The 24004-nt window shown below is 39.0% G+C and overlaps 3 protein-coding genes across 3 annotated transcripts in view; 1 reads left to right on the top strand and 2 right to left on the bottom strand.

The window, feature by feature from the left end:
* The window catches only part of LOC134749594 (protein prickle-like), a 518207-nt gene that overhangs the window by 264242 nt on the left and 229961 nt on the right, over positions 1-24004 (bottom strand). The gene's annotated exons all lie outside the window — the stretch shown is intronic.
* Positions 6222-15185, top strand: LOC134749779 (glucose dehydrogenase [FAD, quinone]-like). The gene is made up of 4 exons (XM_063684816.1): positions 6222-6507; positions 7805-7958; positions 9851-9966; positions 13639-15185. Exons 1-4 carry the CDS (start codon positions 6332-6334, stop codon positions 15065-15067), a joined length of 1875 nt encoding a protein of 624 aa, XP_063540886.1. The 5' UTR covers positions 6222-6331; the 3' UTR covers positions 15068-15185.
* On the bottom strand, positions 15062-22353 carry LOC134749635 (glucose dehydrogenase [FAD, quinone]-like). Its single transcript, XM_063684652.1, has 5 exons — positions 22345-22353; positions 21174-21401; positions 17276-17437; positions 16509-16656; positions 15062-16395 (listed from the first exon to the last, which is right to left on the bottom strand). Exons 1-5 carry the CDS (start codon positions 22351-22353, stop codon positions 15089-15091), a joined length of 1854 nt encoding a protein of 617 aa, XP_063540722.1. The 3' UTR covers positions 15062-15088.

The raw sequence follows: 24004 nt of genomic DNA, 5'->3' as shown, positions 1-24004 counted from the left end.
AGCCCCATTTAAATATTTATATTATTCTGTTTTTAGTATTTGTTGTTATAGCGGCAACAGAAATACATCATCTGTGAAAATTTCAACTGTCTAGCTATCACGGTTCATGAGATACAGCCTGGTGACAGACGGACAGACAGACGGACAGCGGAGTCTTAGTAATAGGGTCCCGTTTTTACCCTTTGGGTACGGAACCCTAAAATTTAGTAAACAGGGTTTTTCAATCTTCTTAGCAAAATAAATAGCAATAGCACGTTTGCAACTTAAGCTATATTACAAATTTCAAAAATGTAATATCATTTTAAGGGCCACTTGCACTATCCCACTAACCCGGGGTTAAACGGTAACCGTTAACTCAGTGTCTAGTTGTACTGGTAGCCTTGGTAACTCGGTATAGCCGGGTAACCCCGGGTTAGTGAATGGCGCAAGTGGCCCTAAGTATGATATTAGTATCAATGGATTAGCACTCGTTGACACGTCGCTGCCCGAATATTACAGGGTTCTATGTTACATTTTCAAGATAGTTGAAATTCGACTTAATGTCACTATAATAAAGTTCAAATTTCAGTTCGATAAGTGAAACATAGAACCCTGTATTGGGGCTGCGACGTGTGTCACATGTTGGGAAATGTCTTCACAGTATGCCAGCTGTGTCAATCGATTGCCATGTGAACATGCACCTGACACTGTCACCTGTTTTAGTATTTTGTTGTTTTAGAACTTTAGACATAGAGTAACTTATACTAGAGCGGTACTGTCATAGTAAATTTTGTAACCCCAGTAAATTCACTGCCATCTGTCGACACACTTTAAAACTAAAAATTAAGATTTATAAAAATACGATAAAATGTATTTAAATATAGATAAATGATTTTTTTTAAATGCATTAATTATTTTTATGATTTTGACCCATGTTCTTTCACTGATATGCGTTAAAATTGTTAAATAACAAACGAAACAGTCAACGCCATCTATACGACAGTGGGCCAAAACTAGTGGCGCCCTCTGAACGAGAATCAAATTTTCTTGATTTTCGAGGCACGTTTTTTCCTTAGACTGTAAACATCTATTACGGAGTTATATCTATCTTTGCTTTAGAATAGTAGATTGTGCACAAGGGAGCAAAATGACAATTTTACGGCGAGGGCGTACATCGAATGCTAAACGAAGCGAAGGATTCTATAATAGAATCCCGAGAATAGCGAGTTAGCGAGGGGGTTAATTGTAAATTGTAATTTCATTTCATAAGCTATGGTGACCGCTTACTATCAGGCTGTATGCTCGTTTGCCGCCGACATGGTAATAAAAAAGGCCAGCAGTTTTGATTGATTTTCTAAATTCGCGGTAGGTTCTATGGGGGCCTAGCTCTGTAGTATCTCTACACGCTGGCCCATCTTAGTGGGCCAGTATAATGGCCCATCGTTTGCCATGTCGGCCCTCAGGTGTACAAGTAGGTGTACTTTCATTAGCTACGTAAGACATTGTAGTGTAAGTAGTTATTTATGTCCACACGCTCTCTAGTGCTTGCCCCACTTTGATCGGCTAAACTGTGTTATGATGATCCTTCCGGCCGATTTCGACCATGGCGACCACTTCGACTCCTAGTAACTAGGTGCTAACTGTTACAGTTAGCACGGCGCTCGTGCGCCCGAATATGGCTGATGTAGCCGATCTTCGAGGCGAACCCCCGTGCACATTGAGAGCACGTGAGAACACCAGCCACATAATGGTAATGAATGGAAGCAGGCTGGCGTGCTTTCAGCTCGTCGCGTTTAGCATCGAGGTCAACTATGCGTTGCTCCTCGAAATCGCGGACTTTGTCCAGCACCAGCCTGCGCCACTCAGGACGCTGTGCTGCCAAACCTTCCCACTGAGAGGGCTCGATGTTGCATCTTTTCATGCTTCGTTTCTGAACATCTTTGTATCGGAGGAGTTGTCCGCCAGGTTTCCGCTTACCCTCCTCTAGTTCAGAAAAAAAGATGCGCTTCGCCACTCTCTCCTCCGCCATACGTGATACGTGACCGCACCACCGAAGCTACTGTGTTATAACTATTAGTCGAACAGTACAATTCTAGATGTGGAACATTAAATGTTTTAGTTTCAAGAAACGAACGTACAGTCACGTACAATTGGGGTCCGATTTTATGTTAAGGTTAGAACTTCAGAGGTGTTAACTTTATAAAACTCTTTCTGACTTAAATGAACCGATTTAAATGAAGTTTACAATGAAAATAGTTTCGAGTCCCGGAAAAGGAAGTAAGATAGTTTTTGTCACGGAAATTATATATACGGACGAAGTCGCAGGTATCAGCTAGTATTCTATAAGGAGATACTTATATAAAACCAAGTGTTGAGTATAGCACAGTTGTTGCTATATCTATCCTATTAATTACCATCTGCAAAACATTGCAGTTGCACCGTTAGGGGCACTTGCACCATTCACTAACCCGGGATTAACCGGTTAAAGCTGGAGTTCCCATCATGGTTACCAGTACAATTTGACACTGGGTTAACGGGTTAACCCCGGGTTAGTTAGATTGGTGCAGAACGTGCAGAATGTGGAATGAGTTGCCTCCTGAGGTATTTCCTTTGTGCTACGACATGGGATTCTTCAAGAAGCGGGTATTTAGGGTTCTCAAGGGTCGGCAATGCTTAAGTGGCTCCTGTGATGTTGCTTACGTCCATGGGCGACGATGACTGCTTCCCATCAGGCGGCTCGTCTGCTCGTTTGCTGAATATCACATTTAAAAAAAAGTGGCCCTTAGACTTTTCTTTGTGAAACGAATGATAAACTATTCCGTGTAAGATTGTACGTCATTAGGAGTCGATAAGTGTGGGAGTGTCTGATACATGTTTTATTTCTCGCAACACGCTCGAGCGCCTGAAAGGTCGATTAGCAATGGCTGCTTACGTCTGCTACCTTGGCGACAGGCGCGCCAATTAATTGAACAAATGGAATATAAACATCTAGCTAAATGGAATAAAAACGATGAATTCTTAGTGTTTCTGTTTTGAAAGTTTCATCTGATATCTTATGTATTTGTATGTATGTATATTGTATGTATTTATATGAATATTATATATACAGATATATGTATGTATGTCTATGCCTATCCATTATTTAACTATACTTGTATATATGTATGTAATCACTATGTTGCACCGCCTACAAATTATCTGCTTTGCCCGAAGGTTGACTGGTAGAGAATGCCTCATAGCATTAAGTCCGCCTTTTGTACGATTGTATTTTCTTTTGTGCAATAAAGATTAAATAAATAAATAAATACATAAATGTGCCATTCACAAGCAAAAGAGTACTTATTGTCGCTTGTCAATAAGGTGCTATTTCCATAAAGATTGAATTTGAAATCAACCTTATCGACAACAGACAATGTGGTACCTTTTAGTTGAAAAAGTCACAAATAACAAACGTTTATAGATAACTAGCGTTAGTCATAATTTGGTTTTTCTCAGAAACGCGTAACTTTTCAGTATTGCCATAAAACAAACCTAACCTAACCTATATATAGGATAACCTGAGGAAAATCCTGAAAACGTTTATTCAAAAAAATGTTACTTACAACTAAATACATATTTTCTTCTGACAAACCACACAGACGAGCCTCCTTTGTGTTTCTGTTAGCGGTTGATATGTACAAAGTTGTATTTTGTATGTGAACGTTCACGGTTTCAGAATTATGACTAATGATAATATGACTATCAATAATTATGTCAAACAAAGGGACCTCATTAAACATATAAACCTTCCTCTTGAATCACTATTAAAAAAAAACCGCATCAAAATCCGTTACGTAGTTTTAAAGATCTAAGCATACATAGGGACAGACAGTCAGCAGGAAGCGACTTTGTTTTATAATATGCCAAACATAAATAATGTATGGAAATAAACATGTGTTTTCGTTCGCATTTGTTATCTAGATACTTAAACAAAAAATAGTTTTTATACATTCTTCAAATATCAACATGAAGCTAAATATACACTAAGTAATCGCCAATATCGACTGTGCACGACATACGCACATTATTGCCATATGTAAGCATGTTTGTAGTCAGTGGCGTAACTAGGGGGGGGGGCAGAGGGGGCAAGTGCCCCGGGTGCCATCCAAGGGTGGGGGGCGCCAAAATGGGCAAAAGGCAGCAGCAGGGAAACTTTTGTCAGTCGTCAGGGGGCGCAAATTTGGTGACTGCCCCGGGCGTCATATCCTCTAGCCCCTGTTTGTAGCGACACTATCTCAGGACCAAATACAAAGTTAATATAATATATTAGGCTTTAAATAATTTCACGGTTTAGACTTACTTGTTTTAGTCACTCGCGCGACATGTTACCGTTAAACCACACATGACATGTGTGTTAAACCGTGAAATTTTTTAATATTAATATGTCTCACAACAGTTTAAATTTGATTAATATTAGGCTTTATAAGTAAATATTATCTAATAGGCCTTACCTACAAACCATTTCATACCTACTCATTCATGACATAATGTCAATTGTCATCTAGCGAAATTAGGAGTTAAGAAGTCGGGAGAGTGGGAAAACACAAAAAATTGTTATTTGTACAACAAGACAGCAAAGTTTGATATATCTTCGAGTGCTTATTTTGAGTCCCATGCAAGCGAAAGATTCTATAATACACATTAATGTTGACATTGCCACACTTTGTCTATTGTCTGTTGATTTTTATCATTTCCCTTCTAGACTCGTAAAATATGTAGCATTCTTAAGAGTCCGCAGCAATATAACACTTTAAATTCTCGCGTTTTGTACACATAATTAATGTCATTAACGGGTCCGCGATTCAATTTCATTATGTTACCTTTTTCCGACGTTTCAGCTAGGTTGAGTCTTCCGTGAGTTCCGTGACCACAGCTAGTGCAACCTGCGGTGTCAGCATGGTTGCATTTTTATCACCTGTCACTATGCCTGTCACTTTCGCACTTACATACTTGTTAGAACGTGACAGGCATGGTGACAGGCGATAAAAACGCTACCGTGCTCAGCCCGCTGGCCGAAACGTCGGATTAAAAGGTAAAATAATGTAATTTAACCGCATTAGATCCGTTAATGACATTAATTTTGTGTCCGCAGCAAGCTTAGTTCTCCATACAAACGTAGGAACTATCATATAATCTGTACTGTGGTTACGCTCTCATTTTAAAACGACTAGCTAAATTGTTCTGAAAATTTGTACTTACAATAGAATACCTGTAATTTGTTTATGTAGCTTCATGCCATAATTAAAAAAACCGGATAAGTGCGAGTTGGACTCGCCCGCCGAGGGTTCCGTACTTTTAGTATTTGTTTTTATAGCGGCAACAGAAATACATCATCTGTGAACATTTCAATTGTCTATTCATGGTTCATGAGATGCAGCCTGGTGACAGACGAACAGACGGACAGTGGAGTCAGTGTAGTCTTAGGGTTCCGTTTTTACCCTTTGGGTACGGAACCCTAAAAAATACAACTAATTTAAGTTTTACATACAAAATTTGTTTTTGCTCTTTTTCTTTTGTTTTATAAGCTGGAGCTATATAAACTAATTACAGGCATAGATATACCTCATTTCATTGTATGTGCAAAGTTTCATTACAATTCAACACGTAATTTTAAAATGAAAACGAAACTCCGTTTGCATGGGAAGGTGAAATTCGGCCGAGCTTGCTGCGGACTCTTAAATAAATTTCGCTATTGACAAAGTTCGACAAAACAAATTAACACATAGTTTATGTTATTATTATGAAAGAACACAGTGACACTTGTAAACAGACAGACAATGGTGTTGTTTACCGGTTAGGCATTCCACCGTCGGCCGGCGGAGGCATTTTCGGAAAACAACATGCATGTATCAGACGCTCCTTTTGCGATTTAAATTAAGATCTAATTTTTAAGTGACAAATACCCCACGCTTTCTATAACAAAATTGAAATTAAGTACATTTTATGTGACAGTTGAAAAATTAAGCACGGACGTTGAGAATTGTGATCGAGTTTCAGTTTGAAGTGCATACAATTAAGTACTTAATTTAAGAACCTTTTAAGAAAACTGAGATATACCAAGAAAATAAGTAAAATTATTTTATATTTTACGTAACTAATGAAACAATTAATAGATAAATTTAATAAAAATCTAAATACCTAAGGTGCAATATTTTACGGTTTTTAGTTGTTAAAAAAATCGGTATTTAGTTCCATTCAGTGTTACTTGAGGCGCTTAGAAGCCAGGAAAATGAAAATGACATGACAGTGAAAATATTAATATATATGGGGCTTACAAATAAAGACAATTCGAAAAAGGCGCAGGCCTAGTCAAATGCAGAAGAGGAAAAAGCGAAGAAAAGATGCAATGAGCTCGAATATAACGGATGATTTGTGCAGAGTGTGTGATGGCAGGATAGAATGTGCTCCTACTGCGATACTTCTCATTTCCCTGGTGCATACTTTGTATGGGTATATCGGCCCGAAGCCAGACTACTTTGGAAGAAACAAGTAAGTACTTTTGTTAGCCCATCGTAATAAAGAGTGTAGAGTGCGTTCCTACTGCGATACTTCTCATACCTCTGGTTCACATGCTGTATGGGCATATCAGTCAAAAACTTTGGGACTTGGGACTAACAGGCAAGTATTTTTGTTAGCCTAATTCGTAATAAAAAGTATAGAGTGCGTTCCTACTGCGATACTTCTCATACCTCTGGTTCACATGCTGTATGGGCATATCAGTCAAAAACTTTGGGACTTGGGACTAACAGGCAAGTATTTTTGTTAGCCTAATTCGTAATAAAAAGTATAGAGTGCGTTCCTACTGCGATACTTCTCATACCTCTGGTTCACATGCTGTATGGGCATATCAGTCAAAAACTTTGGGACTTGGGACTAACAGGCAAGTATTTTTTAGCCTAATTCGTAATAAAAAGTATAGAGTGCGTTTCTATTGCAATTCTTTTTATTTCTCTAGACATATAGATTCAGAATTTGATTACTTTGTAAGGACTTAGTAAAAAATCTTGTTAGTCTTATTAAAAAGAAGATATGCTGTTTGACGTATGTAAATCTGTGTCGGGTATAGACCCGACACAGGTTTTTACATTCGCCAACCTGCCCCCTGAATGCTGCGACCAGGGCTCCCAAGTCTGTTCCATCGTCAACGCCTATACTCCACCGGCTGCACCACCAGGATGCTGGACTACTACGACAAATCTCACAAGATCATCGCCGAAATCATTATTGGAGTCGCTTTTGTTGAGGTAATTTTTCACAGACCAAAATATGGCTTAGCACTCCTTTTACGATCTTGGCAATATACTCTTCTCAAATTTGATATCCTTACAATTTCTCATTTTCCTGATTCCAAAACTTGACTATTTTGGTAAAATAGCATCGATCGCAGACGTTTCTGCTTGTTAATAATTCATCATCATCATCATCATCATCATCATGACGTCCACAGCTGGACATAGGCCTCCCCCAAGGCTCGCCACTCCGACCGATCCTGTGCCGCTCGCAACCACCGAATTCCCGCGACCTTCACCAGGTCGTCGCTCCATCTTGTTGGAGGCCTACCGGCAGTTCGTCTTCCGGTACGCGGACGCCACTCCAGAACCTTCCGGCCCCACCGGCCATCAGTTCTGCGAGCAATGTGCCCCGCCCACTGCCACTTAAGGTTTGCAATTCTGCGAGCTATGTTAATAATTAAAATATCATTACCTCTATAAATACTTACGTTCTGAATTCTAATGATTTGACATTTTATTAAGAAAACACTCATGAAAGTGTTCACTTGTTTCAGAGCTAACCTGACTCGAAAAGAAAAAGCGCAAGAGAAATACCCGCAGTCAAAATACCAGGAACCTTACAACGAAGAATATGACTTCGTGGTAGTGGGCGGGGGGACGGCTGGCTGCGTCGTGGCTAGCAGGCTGTCGGAGAATAAAAAGTGGAAGGTAAGTGGGTTCAAGGCACCAAGGTTAACAAAACCTTAGTTACTAACTTTGACGACCCGTCTGGCCTAGTGGGTACCCTGCCTGTGAAGCCGATAGTCCTGGGTTTGAAGCTTCTTGAGCTTACCGTGGGACTTGGTTAATCTGTGTAAGAATGTCCTATTATACATATTTATTTAAACTGTTGTAAGACATACTAACATTAAATAATTTCACGGTTTAGATTCACTGGTTTTAGTCACTCGCGCGACATGTTTCGGAGAACCTAGGTCTCCTTTCTCGAGCACTAATAGTGCGAGCAGCGTTCACGACGACCGTGTATTGATTGCGTGCGTGTTTTGCGCAAGTGACTAAAACAAGTGAGTCTAAACCGTGAAATTATTTAATATAATACATATTTGAACAAGTTTGGGAACAAATCAAATTATTTTATTAAATATTTTGATTTGTGTTTTTTTTTAAGTAGTCACACTACTATATATAAATTAAAAACTGTAATAGATGTCATATATTAAAGAAAAAAACCCGAATCCGAATCGAATCCGGCCTTCACCACTGGAGGGCTTCGTCACTTTTTCTTTAATATATGACATCTATTACAGTTTTTAATAAAACCTATACATATTTGTTTATTTATTTATTATTTACTAACAAAAATTTTCATCACACCTGCGCGAGGAAAAAAAAAAGTATTAAATATTTATCATTCGAAATCATCACTTAAAAGCCAACATGAGAAAACCACTAAAAAAAGCATCTAATTACTTTGCCACTCTTGTGGATAAAATGCAACTTTGTCATCAGTTTTTGAAGAATAAAGAGAGCCTTTACAAGCTAGTGAGATGCAAAAAAAAAACTCCTGTGATTCCTCTCAAAGCAGCAATAGTATTGTACAACAAGCAACAAGGGCATAAAGCGATCCATTTTTATCGGAGGCAATTTATTGGTTCGAGCACAGCGAAGGCTGCAGGCAGGGCTGGCAGGTTGTATGGCAGATTTTGGACTTTATTGCTAAGTCAATAAGGGTCGTAATAGATGATTTTACTTTATGCTCTAGAACATAATAAGCAACTTTATGTCGTCTACGCACGACTTAAAGTCGAACTTTACGAGCATGAGAAGTGAAAAAGCTATTGTTATAAATATCCTATGACCTTCCTTATTCACTCGATAATCAGTCGAGGCAGCCTTACCGCCTACCGTCCCTACCGATTGCTCGAGATTATCGACACTTAACGTTGCCCTGTTAAGTGGCGACGCATGCGAGAATTAGTTCACGTTTTAAGTAGAATGAAACTCTTATAGAAGTTATATGCCTTTGTTTTCAGCTTACGCGGCTAACGCCCTGGATCTAGACTACCCGCGGCCACCTTCTTTGCTTTAAGGATTTGCCACACTGGATGCGTTCTGCGGGCAGCGGTCAGGTCAAATTTCAACTTCAAAGGTTGCTGTCAATGTTGTTAATACATAATGCGGGTTTGACCTGACAGCTGACCGCAGAACGCATCCAGTGTGGCAAATCCTTTAACCTCTCGTATGCTGCCTGTTACATTTGATAATTGAAAAAGTGACCTTGACATTTAAAACAGTAAATTAAAATTCCCACGCACGGATCCGTGTTTCTTGAAGTATTTTTTCACAAAAACTTCCAAATATTGAAGAAGTATAAATAATATATCAAGATTTTTGGTTTTATCCGAGTTTATTCTTTCATTTATAAACATATTTTCCTATAGAACTAAAACATTCAAATAATAGTCACACCACTCACACCTAACCGAAGATATTCTAGTCTTTTTTTGGACCATATTTGGAAGCTCTTGGTTTTAAGGTATTGCAAAATCTCATCCAACATGTTTTAGAACACAGTCTCTAATGTTAATTTTCCATTGAAGGTGTTACTTCTTGAAGCGGGCCCAGAAGAGCCCAAGATGGCGCTGATCCCCGGCCTGACTAGCGAGTACCGCGGTTCAAGTTTAGACTGGAATTACTCCATGAGGCCTAAGAAGGGGTAAGTTAACGTTCTACTTTTAGAAGTGGGCCTGAAGAGCTCCAGATGGCGCTGATCCTTGGCCTGACTAGCGTAGTGTTCCGCGGTTCAAGCTTGGACCGGTATTATTCCATGCGGCCTAAGAATCGGTAAGTTACCTTCTACTTTTAGAAGTGGGCCTGAAGAGCTCCAGATGGCGCTGATCCCTGGCCTGACCAGCGTGTTCCGTGGTTCAAGCTTGGACCGGTATTACTCCATGAGGCCCAAGAACGGGTAAGTTAACGTTCTACTTTTAGAAGTGGGCTTGAAGAGCTCCAGATGGCGCTGATCCCTGGCCTGACTAGCGAATACCGCAGCTCAAACTTAGACTGAGATTACTCCATGAGGCCTAAGAAAGCGTAAGTTAACGTTCTACTTTTAGAAGTGGGCCTGAAGCTTGAGCTCCAGATAGCGCTGATCGCCATCCTGACTAGCGAATACCGCAGCTCAAATTTAGACTGTAATTACTCCATGAGGTCTAAGAAGGGGTAAGTTACCTACCTTCTACTTTTAGAAGTGGAAGCTCCATATGGCGCTGATCGCCGGCCTGACTAGCAAGTTCCGCGGCTAAAACTTAGACTGGAATTACTCCTTGAGGCGTAAGAAGGGTGTCTTTAAAAATGTAGGCTTTATGAGGCGGGCCATCGGAAACCTAAATATGATGCAATTCTCAGACAAGCTTGGACTGGCACTATGATTTATAGGAAGGCGTAAATTAACGTTTACTTTAATATAATGTTTTTCTATATTATTCTTGCTCTATGGTGCTATGCGAAGACGGGCAAGAGGCCATATCGTAAAACTACCCAACTAGAAGTCTAAAATCTTCCAACTTTAGGTACTTGTAGATGTAGATGTAGTGTAGGGACGCCCGGCCGGAAGCAGGCGGGCTGTCGATCACATGTCGTGTTCATTCATCCCAGTTCCCTGTAGTTGGAGCTGCAGGTTACTGTCCCGGCGGCATTCCCACACCATTCTCCTCAAATCTTCTTGTTTGTGACTTTAGGTACTTAGTCCAAGCATACTTGGACCATATTCGTAGTACTGGATAATAGTTGAGCACCCGTGAACGAGATGCATGTAACTGCGTCGAAATATCGGGAGCTCAAAAACAATACCAAAAATAATCACGGTCTATATCCCGGTCAATATAAGTCTAGTGAAACTCACCGTGAATCATTCAAAACTCCTTTAGGGTTTACTTTACATTGGATATTCAATAACGCTAGTCAACCTAAACAAAGTGTCTGCATTTAAAACTACGTAAAATTTTCTACATGGGAAACTTTAAAAAGACTCCGTACGAGTATGATATGTTCTGTGGCAAACCAACCCTTCAAAATACAGTTAATACCCAGTTGTAAATATATATCGTGTACGGCGTTCGTAATATCTAATACAACCAGTTAATGACCATTAAATGTCTATCTCGACGTAACATCGCGTCCATTTTATAACACTCGCACGCAAGCATTTGTTTTGAATTTTCTACTTCACCCCAATTTGAGTATTAATTAAACGACTGTTAGCTATTAGTAAACTTTTGGAAATGTAGTTTTATATTATATTACAATATCGATATATGTAATAGAAAAACACAACAATAGATTAGAAACGAATTGCATTAAAGATACATTCAAAAGTCGAAGTTACAAAGGAACCTCTCATTAAATTATTTTCCTGTCACATCAATACTAAAGATTTTAAGTTGTAGCTGCAATAATTATAAGTTTACAAGTTTTGCACCTCTACATTTCATTATAGAACTCTAACTTTAAGCTTTAGTTTTTATTTAGCATGCACAATTAAATAGTAATAACGATAGTAATAAGAGTAGGTAATTTTGTAAGTACTTTACTTAAAGTTTTGTTAAAGAAACTATTATAGATAAATAAGCCTTTGTCATCTGTGTCAGATGTTTCAAGCAGCATCGCGGTTACGAGTTTTACGACACTTGCGTTCGTGGCTGTAAAGCCCTATACGAGAGAGGATCCCTCGGCCACACACGCAGCAGGTGTATGCTCCCCCAGGTGGACGGGGGGCGTATTTACAAAAGCTAAACTATTTCAGTCACGCCTCAGATTATAATCGGGGAGCTTTTGTTTATGCATATTAGTTAACAATATCTATACCATTTCGGTAAAAAGTAGTCACTCAAATGGATTAGCTTTTTGCTTACATATTTTCAAATATTATTCACGACAAAACCTAGTCGAGTTTAGTAACGTCAGTATGGTTTGAATATGATATCTAAATTTTAATAATACTTATTTACTCAAATGGATTATTCCTAGCCACGGTTGGCAAATGTTTTGTACCTAACTGTCTACAAAATGGGAATCCAAAATTACACTAAATCAGTAGGTAGGTTAGGTTCGTTAGGTAGCTTTAAATGCCCGAAGGGCAAACCGCCCAGAAATAGGAGCCCCGCGAAGCGGGGCTCCGTCTAGTTAGCTGGAGTTTGTCGGACTGTTTCTTAAAAAAAATTTACTTCACGACGCAACTAGACGGAGCCCCGCTTCGCGGGGCTCCTATTTCTGGGCGGTTTGCCCTTCGGGCATTTGAAGCTACCTAACGAACCTAACCTATCTACCTATTGATTTAATGTAATTTTGGATTCCCATTTTGTAGCCAGTTACAAAACTTATTTACCAAACAATTCCACTCTGGCCCAATTCGTAACTGGCTACATACAAGGAATTTTAAATTCCTGTTTTGTAGCTAGTTACCAAATTTAGTTACCAAGCGGTAACACGCTGGCCCAATACGTAACCGGTTTCAAATTAACTGGGAATCTTGATTGGTTACGAAATTTTGGTTACCAAACGGTACTAAAGGGAGTACTCGTACCTATCAACTGAAATAATTCTAAAAGTAAAAAAAATCTTAGGCATTGTTAAGTAATTTGCATGAACGGTAATTTTTTTAATACAATCGGAGTCGTTACTAAAATATGATTCAAATTTTAGATCGCAACAGACTAGCATTTGTAGTAACAATATCCGTATAAATTTAGTTAATAAAGTCTATACGATTTCAGTAAATTTCTATACTATAATAGATTAGGGTTTTGTTAAGTTTTGTCCAAACAAAAGCTAATCTAGTTCAGTTCGCATCTAAACCATATCAGTATAGCCTTTGTAAATACGCGGACGGCGGTTGGAGGCCTGCTCGTGGCGCCTCGTGCGTTTTTCTTTTAGTAAGGAGAACCAGGCATCGTCGTGCTTGGATTGACCATCATGAATAACACGACGCCACATGGGTCGGTCTTCAGCCAGTTTCTGCCATTAGTTGCATGGGATGTTAAAGGCAACCATGTCACGTTTCGCACAATCCTTAAAGCGCAGCATTGGCCGCCCGGCTGGTCTTTTTGCGTCTGCAACCTCTCCTAGCAAGATTTGACGTGGCAAACGAGGCCGAGTATTATAGATAAGTTCCTAATAACTGAGTTCTGCATAATCAACACAGACGAATTTTATAAAATCTTATCGTCTCTCGTTGACCACGAACGCTATAAAGGGTTCGAAACGTCGGAATGTATTTTTAATTAATTTTACGCGATATAGTCCGTTTACATAGTTTTATTTCATTAGTAACTATTTATCGCGGTAACCGAAGACAATATTATAGAATATGTCATTATCTTTTCCCCAGTTTCTGCCGCAACCGCGGCAGCAAAGGCTGCGAGATCGTCCAAGGGCGCGTGCTGGGCGGCACGTCCACCATCAACGACATGGCCTACATGCGCGGCAGCCCCGCCGACTACGACGAGTGGGCCGTCATCGGCAACCACGGCTGGGACTTCTCTCATGTCCTCCCCTACTACAGATACTCCGAGGGAAATTATGACAAAGACATCTCCAAGAATAAACTCTTTCATTCCACTCAAGGACCTTTAGATGTCGGAAGATACCCATATACTGATTATAATGTCGATGTTTTGTTAAGCGCGCTTAATGAATTAGGTTATAATTATACTGATATCAATGGAAGAGATCAGTTGGGCTTCATGAGAATACAAACCATGTCGTATTTCGGAGAAAGAGTCAGCGCGTACACAGCTTTTATTGAAGCTGTCAGAAGTCAGAGAACGAATTTAGATATAGTTACGGAAGCGCTTGTAACTAGAGTGAATTTGGCTGAAGGGAGCGAAAGTATTAAAGCTACGGGAGTGGATTATATTGTAAATGGTACAAAAGTTAAAGTAAGAGTCACTAAAGAAGTAATTTTAAGCGCCGGTGCTATCAATTCCCCGAAATTATTAATGGCTTCTGGAATAGGTCCTAAAGAATACTTAGAGTATTTATCGATAAATGTGTATAACGATTTAGCTGTAGGTTCTAATTTTCATGATCATGTGTCAGTATGTCTACCTGTTATAAAGTTGGGGAAGACAGCAACGATTAAAAAGTTTCCAGAGAAATTAAAAGACATATCAACGTATTACAAGAAAAGTAGCGGGCCTTTGTCAGCAAATTTTCAAGTGGTGGCATTTTTAGAGACAAATGTATCAGACATACTTAATACTGCAGATATCGAAGTAAGATTCCGAGGACATAATTCCAATATGTACTATAGTCACATCGATATGTGCGTTTCTCTGTTAACGCCCAAAAGCCGTGGTCAGGTAATTCTAAATTCAAGTGATCCAGTGTATGGGAATCCACTGATATACCCGAACTTTTTAAAAAATCCTGCAGATGAGAGAAAATTGTTGTACGGAATACAAGAGGCAGTAAAGCTTTTTGACACTGAAGTATTCAGAACGGCAGAGCTAGAGTTTGACCCACGGCCCATATTGAACAACGAATGCCAAGATTACGAGAAGGTGTCTGATGAATTTTGGTTATGTATCATTCGACATTTCTCGAGCCCTTTACATAATTATGTCGGCACGTGTAAAATGGGCACAGCGGCCGATCAAACGGCAGTGGTTGATCAAAAATTAAAGGTTTATGGCATAAGTAACTTGAGAGTGGTCGACGCATCTGTGATTCCAAAAATAATAAGAGGTTCCACTGCAGCGCCTGTTATTATGATTGCTGAAAAAGCAAGTGATTTAATTAAAACAGATTGGTATTGATTTATTTGTTTTATTTCTAAACTATCGTTTGTTAAATGATTGACCTTTGTTTTCTTTCCAGTCTTTGAGTAGCATCTTCGAAGCCTTTTCTGCGATCATCATTGTTGGTGCAAATAAACTACCACGAACGTGTGTTGGCATAACAGAGGCATCTACAATCCTAAGGCCTTCTATGCCGTGTACTCTTAATTGAAAATCAACTACAGAATTTGTGCTATTTTCACCCATTATGCAAGTTCCTATGGGGTTACCTAAAGCTTTGGTATAATGTCTCGCGATACAATTCCACTGTTCTCTATTCTTTAATCGATCGCAGGGGAACAAATCTAACGGCGCAAATTTAACCTCATTCTTTTTCATTTCTTTAGTATCAAGTATTTGTAAAGCTATATCTACGCTATCTATTAATGTATCTAAATCTTCGGTCTCTTTTAATAAGTTAGCTTGTATAATCGGCCGACCGTATTTGGGATTCCTCTTATTAAGCGTAACCTTTCCTTTACTCTTTGGCTTAAGTAAAATGGGATAAACATTAACTAGATTATAATAAGCCAATGGCAATTGAGTTTCTTCCGCTGCATGTACACTGACATTGTTTAGCAGGAATTTATCGCTTCTTATAAAATTTCCTTCTAAACTTAGCTCTATATCTGGCGCATTTTCATTTTCATATAACTGTATAAAAGCTGACAGCTGATTTATTCCTCTGGAAGCTAAAGTACCGCTTCTACTAGCGAACCATCTTTTGAAATCATTAATGATGTCATTATCACTGACTGGTGCGACATCACTTAAAGCAAAAGATAGTCCCCCAGTCGTGACCTGATCTCTATAATTCAAACCAACAGGCAAATTCACAACTAAACTGACATTCAGCCTCTTCATTTCAGCTTTAGGTCCAATTCCAGACAGATGTAGTAGCTTTACATTATTGATCGCTCCAGCAGTTAAGATGATTTCTCTCTTAGCGTATGCTGGTCTTTCCTTTCCCTTTTCCACTTCATAGTATACTGCTTCTATAGTTTTCTCTTGTTTATCAACGACTATTCTAGTAGCCGTGGCTCCAGTTATAACTATGAGATTCTTTCTATGCCTGACAGTTTTGAGGAAGGCTGTGTTGGTGCTGAGCCTAGTGTTGTTGGAGACAGCGAACTGATTGAGGACGATGGCTTCAGCAGCGTTGGTGTTTATGTCCATGGTCCTAAGGCCCATTTCGGCGAAGGCCGTAGCGAAGGTCTCGATGTATTTATCGACGTACTTGAACCTTTGCAGACGCATCTCCCCTCCGCGGGAGTGGTAGAAAGAGTTCATCAATACGTCGTAATCACCTGGAATTTGAATACAAGAAGAATCTCATTTGTTTAAAATTAGAATACGTAGGTATGCATAACGCATTTCCCCTGTATAAAGAAAAAAAAGGAACTCCATCGTATGAACTCACCATTATCTTCCGAAGCCTTAAAATACTCCATCAGATTCCCGAACTTCCAATCCACGGCGCCTATAGTATCCTTATGCCAAGCATCGTAGTCCACTTTATGACCTCTGGTGTATTTCATGTCGTTGGTGACTGACGACCCTCCCAGGACCTTATGGAAAACGTCAGATTATAATTTTATAACCTAGGGAATAAAATATTTTATCTACATCATCATCATCATCATTCAATTTAAGAGCTGTGGGCTCTTGTCGGTGCAGCGTAATGAAGTTATTGTCTCCACCTTGGTCGATCCGAAGGCAGCCCTTTAGTGTCCTGGTACGACACGGCCCCTGCATGCTCCTTTATTTTATCTACACACATAAACCCTCTAATGATGCTTTCAAAAACCGCATATTACAGCATTTGCAAGCATAAATATAAATTAATCGCCCCACTCACCGCGCGCGCGGTCGCGCTTATGACCTATTGTAAGTCAAATCGCCTCACCTACTTACGATCGGGCAAAGTATGTTGCATCTGTGTTACAGCCGCTTGTGGGTAAAACGTCGTCTTAGGACACCTGGAAATCCTGGGAATCATAGTCTATGTTCTCTTATAGTCTAAGTAGACCAACCTTCCCCGTCCTAACTTCGCAGCTTCTCCCGGGCCGAGTCAGGCAGGAGAAGTTGTTTCGCTCCATCCGGTAGTTCCACAGGATGGGATGGTATTTCCTTGTCGGGACACCTGGGATGTCATAGTCTGTTCTCTTATAGCCTAAGTAGACCAACCTTCCCCGTCCTAACTTCGCAGCTTCCCCCGGGCCGAGACAGGCAGGAGAAGTTGTTTCGCTCCGTCCGGTAGTTCCACAGGATGGGACGGTAGTCCCCGGTCGGGACACCTGGGATGTCATAGTCTATGTTCTCTTCGTCGCCCGCTTCAAGAAGTAGGACCTAAAAGGAAGTAGGAAGTAAAGTGCTGTTTAGGCGGTTAAGTAGTCTGTTTTATATTTCGGGCTAATTGATATCTCAGATTTGAAAATAGACTTCCCTTTGCGGCCTACGCTGTTTTAGGCATTGTTTGATTTGAAGAGCTGTACCGTTTAAAAAAAAACGAAAATAAAAAAAGCAAGACTTTCGGCCGCAAATTGATAATATTAATTTGCTCTAGGGTCAAACCCCACGGAGAAAAGAATCGAGTACGTTTTTATGGACAAATGACCACTCTACTTACCTCTTAAGGGCCACTTGCTGGTGCACTTGCGGGTTAGTGGGATGGTTACCACTGTTCCGGGATTAACCGGTTAAACCTGGAGTTACCATGGTTACCAGTATAATTTGACACTAGGTTAATAGTTTAACCGCTTAACCCCGAGTTAGTGGGATGGTGCAAATGGCGCTTAAAGATTTAGGTACATTTTACCTACTAAATTTTTAATAAAACAGATTAAGAAGTGGAAGGTCTGAACATACTTATAGGGGTCCAGTAAGAAAATTAGCTTTAAAGTATATTGACTTCATGAGCAGAGGAAAGATAAATAACCTTAACTCATATTAAAAAAGTTTTTAACCATGTAAATGAATCGATTGATATCTTCTTTATCTAAATCGGCTCAATAATTTCGACGCTAAGGAATGGTTGAATCCACTAATCCAATACAAACATAGATTGGTAAATATATACCTAACCCCTACCCATATTAAGTTCGTTTGAAAAATGAAGCGCCGCGTGTACAATACAAACCCTGAAAGCCAATTCAATTGACATGAAAGGATATCGAATTGCAATAAGCTGATGTGCGTCACGTGATCCGAGTGTTATGGCCTATTTATCGTATGGCAAATACATTACACTGTACATTCATTCATCATCATCATTAGGCCTTGTCCATCTTTACAGATTATTTAAGCAGCATCTATGAATTGTGTTATCTAGCGAAACCGGTATTTGCTCCATACAAAAATACCGGAATTATTACGTTCTTTTTCGTTTTTCGTTTTATAATTTCATTTTTAATGGGAAGTTTTAATAATGCAAAATTGTTTCCTAAATACATGATTCAGTCCTACGTAATGAGCATAAAATAATTCAAAATATTGGGCTATTTCGTGGTTTTTAAAAAATACCGATTCCGAGCCCTGCTCGTGGCTATAAAACCCGATCCTTGAGCGGCACAATCGTCTACATCTTTGACATGTAAAAGTACAGTGAGTGCGAGCAAGACGGCCAGCTTAATTTACGACAGCAAGCAAGTTAATTTTGGCCTTACAATAGTATTTACGTAGTACTAGGATTTATACTCTGATTTGTAATTAGATTCCATAAAACTAACCTCACTTTTTCTCTTTTCCGTATGTTTTAAGAAACTAAACAAAGCTAAAATGATACATCTATATTTATTTTAAATGCTAGAGTATGTAAAAGGGAAATTTGAGTTTACTTCCATTATTACGAAAGAAAAAGGATCTGAGTGAGGTTAGTTTTTTGGAATCTAATTACAAATCAGAGTATAGCAGGAGCGAAGCAAATTGGAGTTAATTGGAGTCAAGTGTGGAGTCACATCACATAATGCGACATTTTGCAATAAATAAAAAACAGGTTACCCCTCTCAACCCCCTAAATTACCCCCTAAAATAAGAAATAAGCGGTTTTGACTTATTTACAATATTAGTGGTGGTAATTGCTATAACTGTTTTAAATTTTAGGTATCTATGTCAAACGGTCTCTGAGAAAAACGCGTTTAACTGATTTGCAAGACCGAAGTGATCCCATAAGTGTTCCGTTTGTCAAAACAAAGTTTTGCACGGAACACTAAAAATGATACCTACTTGAAAGCATAATACTTAATGTCAATAAAGTCTATCTAAGCTAACTCTGCACCGACTTTGAGGCCAATTCGAATGTACACTTGACATCAAAACGATATCTAAATGATGTCCGTGTATTCCACCGTGGTGCGTCCCGCTCGCGCTAATACATGTTTGGGTTTTTTTTATTTATAAACTACTTATTATGTGGTCGAACGAATGAGCAACGTAGTTTTTTATTCATTTTCTTTTAAGGTTCATATGAAACAGATTATAAACCCGAGAACTTAGTTTTGAAATATATTGAAAGCCGTTGCATTGCTTACAGTACCTATACGGCAACGTTCTAATACAAGGAACTCCGATAAGTGCTGACGTCACACCTGGCTTATTCAAGGTGGGAAAACCTATGCAAACTTTTTTTTTACTACTTATTCTGTGGCAATATTACACTTTAAACAACATTAACGTGCAAAAACCAAAGAAATTAGTCAGAAGGCGTCATCACCAATATGGCGCTCGAAGAAGGAACGCTCATCTTTCTAATAAACAGTCAAACCGATTACTCCACGCCACAACACACATCATTCGATAGAAATTCAAGGTTTCTAAAGTTCCTGCGACTTCGTCCGCATATCAAAGTCATTCTGTCAGTTGAAATTCTTCGTAATCCGGTTAGCTGTTATGGCATGATGGAGCAAATATACAAACTTTCATTTGTAATATTAAGTTAGCCTTTGCAAGGTAGTTTTTCCTGTCTCAGTCTGTATATTTAATGTTGTCCTGTCAAGTCTGCCGACAGCCGGTTATGGACGCGCGGACGCATATGAAAAAGTAGCCGTGACCGAATATGGTTCAATTGTAAGTACGTGGGTTCAAATTTGGACTTGCAAGCGTATGATGAACGAGGTTATTTACAATGTTAAAGCAGTGTCTTCTTTTAACACCGGACGATTGAAAGAGACGGACAGAGTCATTATCACTCTGTCACGTAGACAAGTGCGGCCATCATATCCGTATTCAAATAAAGAAAATACAGGTAGTTTGGCTGCCTCAGATGAGACTTAAATTCGCAATTCTGCAGGGCAACCGCATTTTACTATCCAGGATCAGGATTTTTTGGGTGATGTCCTTTTGTCAGGATATTCAATTTTTTCATATGGCAACCCTACTTATGGTTGTTATGCTTCGTGCAGATTAGCCTAAGCTGGCTCTTTTGAGATATATCTCGCCGCCAATTAGGCGCCATCTTTGATTAGCCAAAACACGCCTACGCTACGGTCTCGCCTCTTATTAACTGTCAATTAAAATGTTTCAGCCTCCTACAAGACATGCAAACCATCTTTCAAAAAACATAGGATTTTATCGCTACCATGTTTATACATTTTGGAAATCTGCATGTTTTTAAAAAGGCATATGTATTTATTTACAACAGCTGAATGCGCCTCTACTAGAAATCAACGGGATTCTGGAAAGCTGGTTCATAACTGTGTTCCCAGGACAGCATTATACACTAATCTCTGTTTTGTTATGTGCAAGAAACTTTTTAACAAACTACCTAAAACTATAAGATACGAGTAACTACATAGATTTAGAAATAAATTGATGAAGCTAATTATTGACTGATAAAACCTATTACAGTGTAAAAGATTTCCTTTCTCAAGATATACAGCCAGATTTATTCTGCCCGGGTCCTGGTGGCTTTGCTGAAGAGGTCACAGCTGCAGGACGAGTTCATCGAACACGCTGTTCCTGACATCTAGCTCATCTGCTCGGGTCCACCAGGACCACCAGGCTTTGCTGAAGAGGTCACAGCTGCAGGACGAGATCAGGCTGGAGGGAGGGAAGATAAGTTCGTTGAAGAGGGAAGTACTATACGGACCTTCCACTCCTGGACAGCAGACAGCCGGTTAGCCAGGATACAGCCAGCAGTGCCTCCGCCAATGATGATGAAGTCGAACACGCTGTTCCTGACGTCCAGCTCATCTGCCCGGGTTCTAGTGGCTTTGCTGAAGAGGTCACAGCTGCAGGACGAGATCAGGCTGGAGGGAGGGAAGTAAAATTTGTTGAAAAGAGAAGAGGAAGTTTTGAAAGTGTTCCTTGCGCCTTTCTTACATCGGCGTGTTGTTGCATTATTTTGCAATTTTTGACGTTATCTAATTGTAAACTGAAATAAATGTCATATACTAAGAAAACGTGGCCAAGGCCTCCAGTGCCCCAGGCTGGAATCGAACCAGCGTCCTTTGCTATCGCGGCAGGTGCCTGATCCAATTGTATTAATAAAACCTCTAACTTAATTTTACTAAAATGTTAAAGCTAATTTTATCCGTCATAATGTTATTCGAACAAAAAAAATTGCATTAAAATAAATGCAAACCTCTAACAATGCAGAAACGTTTCTCATTTGAGATGCAATATAAAATCAAGTCGAACTGGCTCAAATTCAGAACGGATACGGTCGTCGTGGTTACTTTTGTCTACGTAACAGTGTGATGACATTCAGAGTCTGTGCGGAAAGAGAAGAGTCGTAGAATGCATTGGACCTTGATTGGACCCCATATATTTCACGACTCTTTCCGCAAAAAGTGCATATGTTGTCGGATCACGAAGATATTGGAGAAAAATAAGATCAGTAGTGAACATCATAATGTTAGGTTAGGCTAGGTTATAGCTAAACTTCTAATCTAAAGTCTAGTATTCGGGGTTAAGTAGAAAGATCAGTGTTGGTATTATCTGGTAATAATGCTTATATATATGTCGTAATGATCATGTTTAAAAAATAAGTATGATTCCTGTTAGACTTCGGCAATAGGTGTTTTCGGAATCACCAGTACATTTGCCGTAAAAACTACGAGGAAGAAGACTATGTATTTTAGACATGAAACAAAGTAAGGCAGTGCCAAAGTACAATTCAAATCCCTAATAGATATCGTACTTGTAATCTATATTTCCTGATTGAAAGGATGTTTCCTAAACACTGTTTTCTCTCGACATTGAACAGGCAAAATGCTTCCTCGTGATGTTTCGTTTTTACATGTAATCAAGTAATTTACTGCACTCATGTTGTTATACAGATGATAATGTTTACAATAGACGCTTCAAACATGAACCCTGTGAGGGCATCGCAAACAATTCTTATTTCCTAAACTTAAAAATTAAAACTATATGTCGACAAAATCGTGAAGCAAAAAAGCCACTCCCAAACAATCGAAGTTAAAAAACAAACGCTCTTATTTTAAAATGACGTTCTGAAATAAAATGAAACTTGGTACGAACATTTAAATACCATATATATAAGCATAATTTTGACATTGAGTTGTTTCCTCATGTTGGCTGAATTAGCTAGGCAAGTATACGCAAGTATATTATTATAAATGTTTAATATTTGATTCGTAATGTTTTAGAGTTAGTATTTTCCTTGCGCTGGTGTGGTTTCAGTTTTTGAAGAATAAATACGAGCTGGGTTGGGGTAAAAATAACGGTGTGAGGTATTTTAATTGTACCTAAATAGGTAATTGTTTACCCCACATGGAGTAAATATATTTATAACAGCAAGACATATCTTTGGAACCATGTATGTCAGCTAACTATTAGAGTTAGACCAAGATAAGTCTGCAACGATTTTGATAGCACACGCAGTGCAAGTGTTAATTGAAACGTCAAACTTCTATAAAATTATGACGTATAAATAACACTTGCACTGCGTGCGCGATCAAAATCGTTGCAGACTTATCTTGGTCTAAATCTAACAATTATCTATTACAAAATATTACTAACCTTAATATAAATAGTATCTCCATGTTCACTAAACCCAAGTGCGTATATTTACCAACGCCGCTCGCAAATGGAAGTGATGCGTTGCGGGCGGCGGATTGCGAAAAGGATGCGTTTGCAAATAGGATGTGTTTGTCAGTTTGTTTGTATCAGGGTTCAGTTTGGTAATAATGATTATTAAGGTTTATAAACCTTAATTAAGTAATAAATTGTATTAATGACTATCACGACGGTTTGAAACATAAATCAATCAATAGTTTAGGCCTAGTCTTTGTAAATATAACATATTAATTTTCACATCACCAATTGGAAAAAGGGCGATTTCTTCCCTGCTAGGAGGGATCAAAGTGGCACTTTTCTTCCCTGCTAGGAGGGATCAAAGTAACACTTTTCTGCTCTAGGACACTATTTTTACTAACATTTTTTGCGCATTATTTTTTTTGCTTAAATAATATTTTTAAACACTATAATTACCTCACAGGTGATGTGAAAAGTAATATGTGTCACATGGTAGCAAAATTATTATCATCTTGGGCGTAACACGCTTGAATCCCTCACTACGCTCAGGATTCTACCTAAGAATCCCTCGCTACTCTCGGGATTCTATTATAGAATCCTTCGCTTCGTTTAGGATTCAATTGTACGCCCTCACGGTAAATTTATATGTCATTTTGCTTTCTTGTGACACAATCTACTATTTATACATAGACTAGCTTTCTCTCCCATGGAATAGACTTCGGTTGCGTGGGATGATGATGATTGATAAAAACAATCCTATGTCCTTCCTCGGGTCTTAAACTATCTCCATTGTCCATTACCAACCATTACCAAGCTTCATCTAAATCGATTCAGCGGTTTAAGCGTGAAGGAAAACAGATGGACAGATACATTTATTTTCAAATTTTTTTTAGTAAGAAGTATGCTGAGATTTGTAAATTT

The sequence above is a fragment of the Cydia strobilella genome, chromosome 18, assembly GCF_947568885.1.
Source record: "Cydia strobilella chromosome 18, ilCydStro3.1, whole genome shotgun sequence".
Taxonomy (NCBI): domain Eukaryota; kingdom Metazoa; phylum Arthropoda; class Insecta; order Lepidoptera; family Tortricidae; genus Cydia; species Cydia strobilella.
Note: the sequence above shows the minus strand (reverse complement) of the source record. Positions and strands in the feature narration are given on the sequence as shown.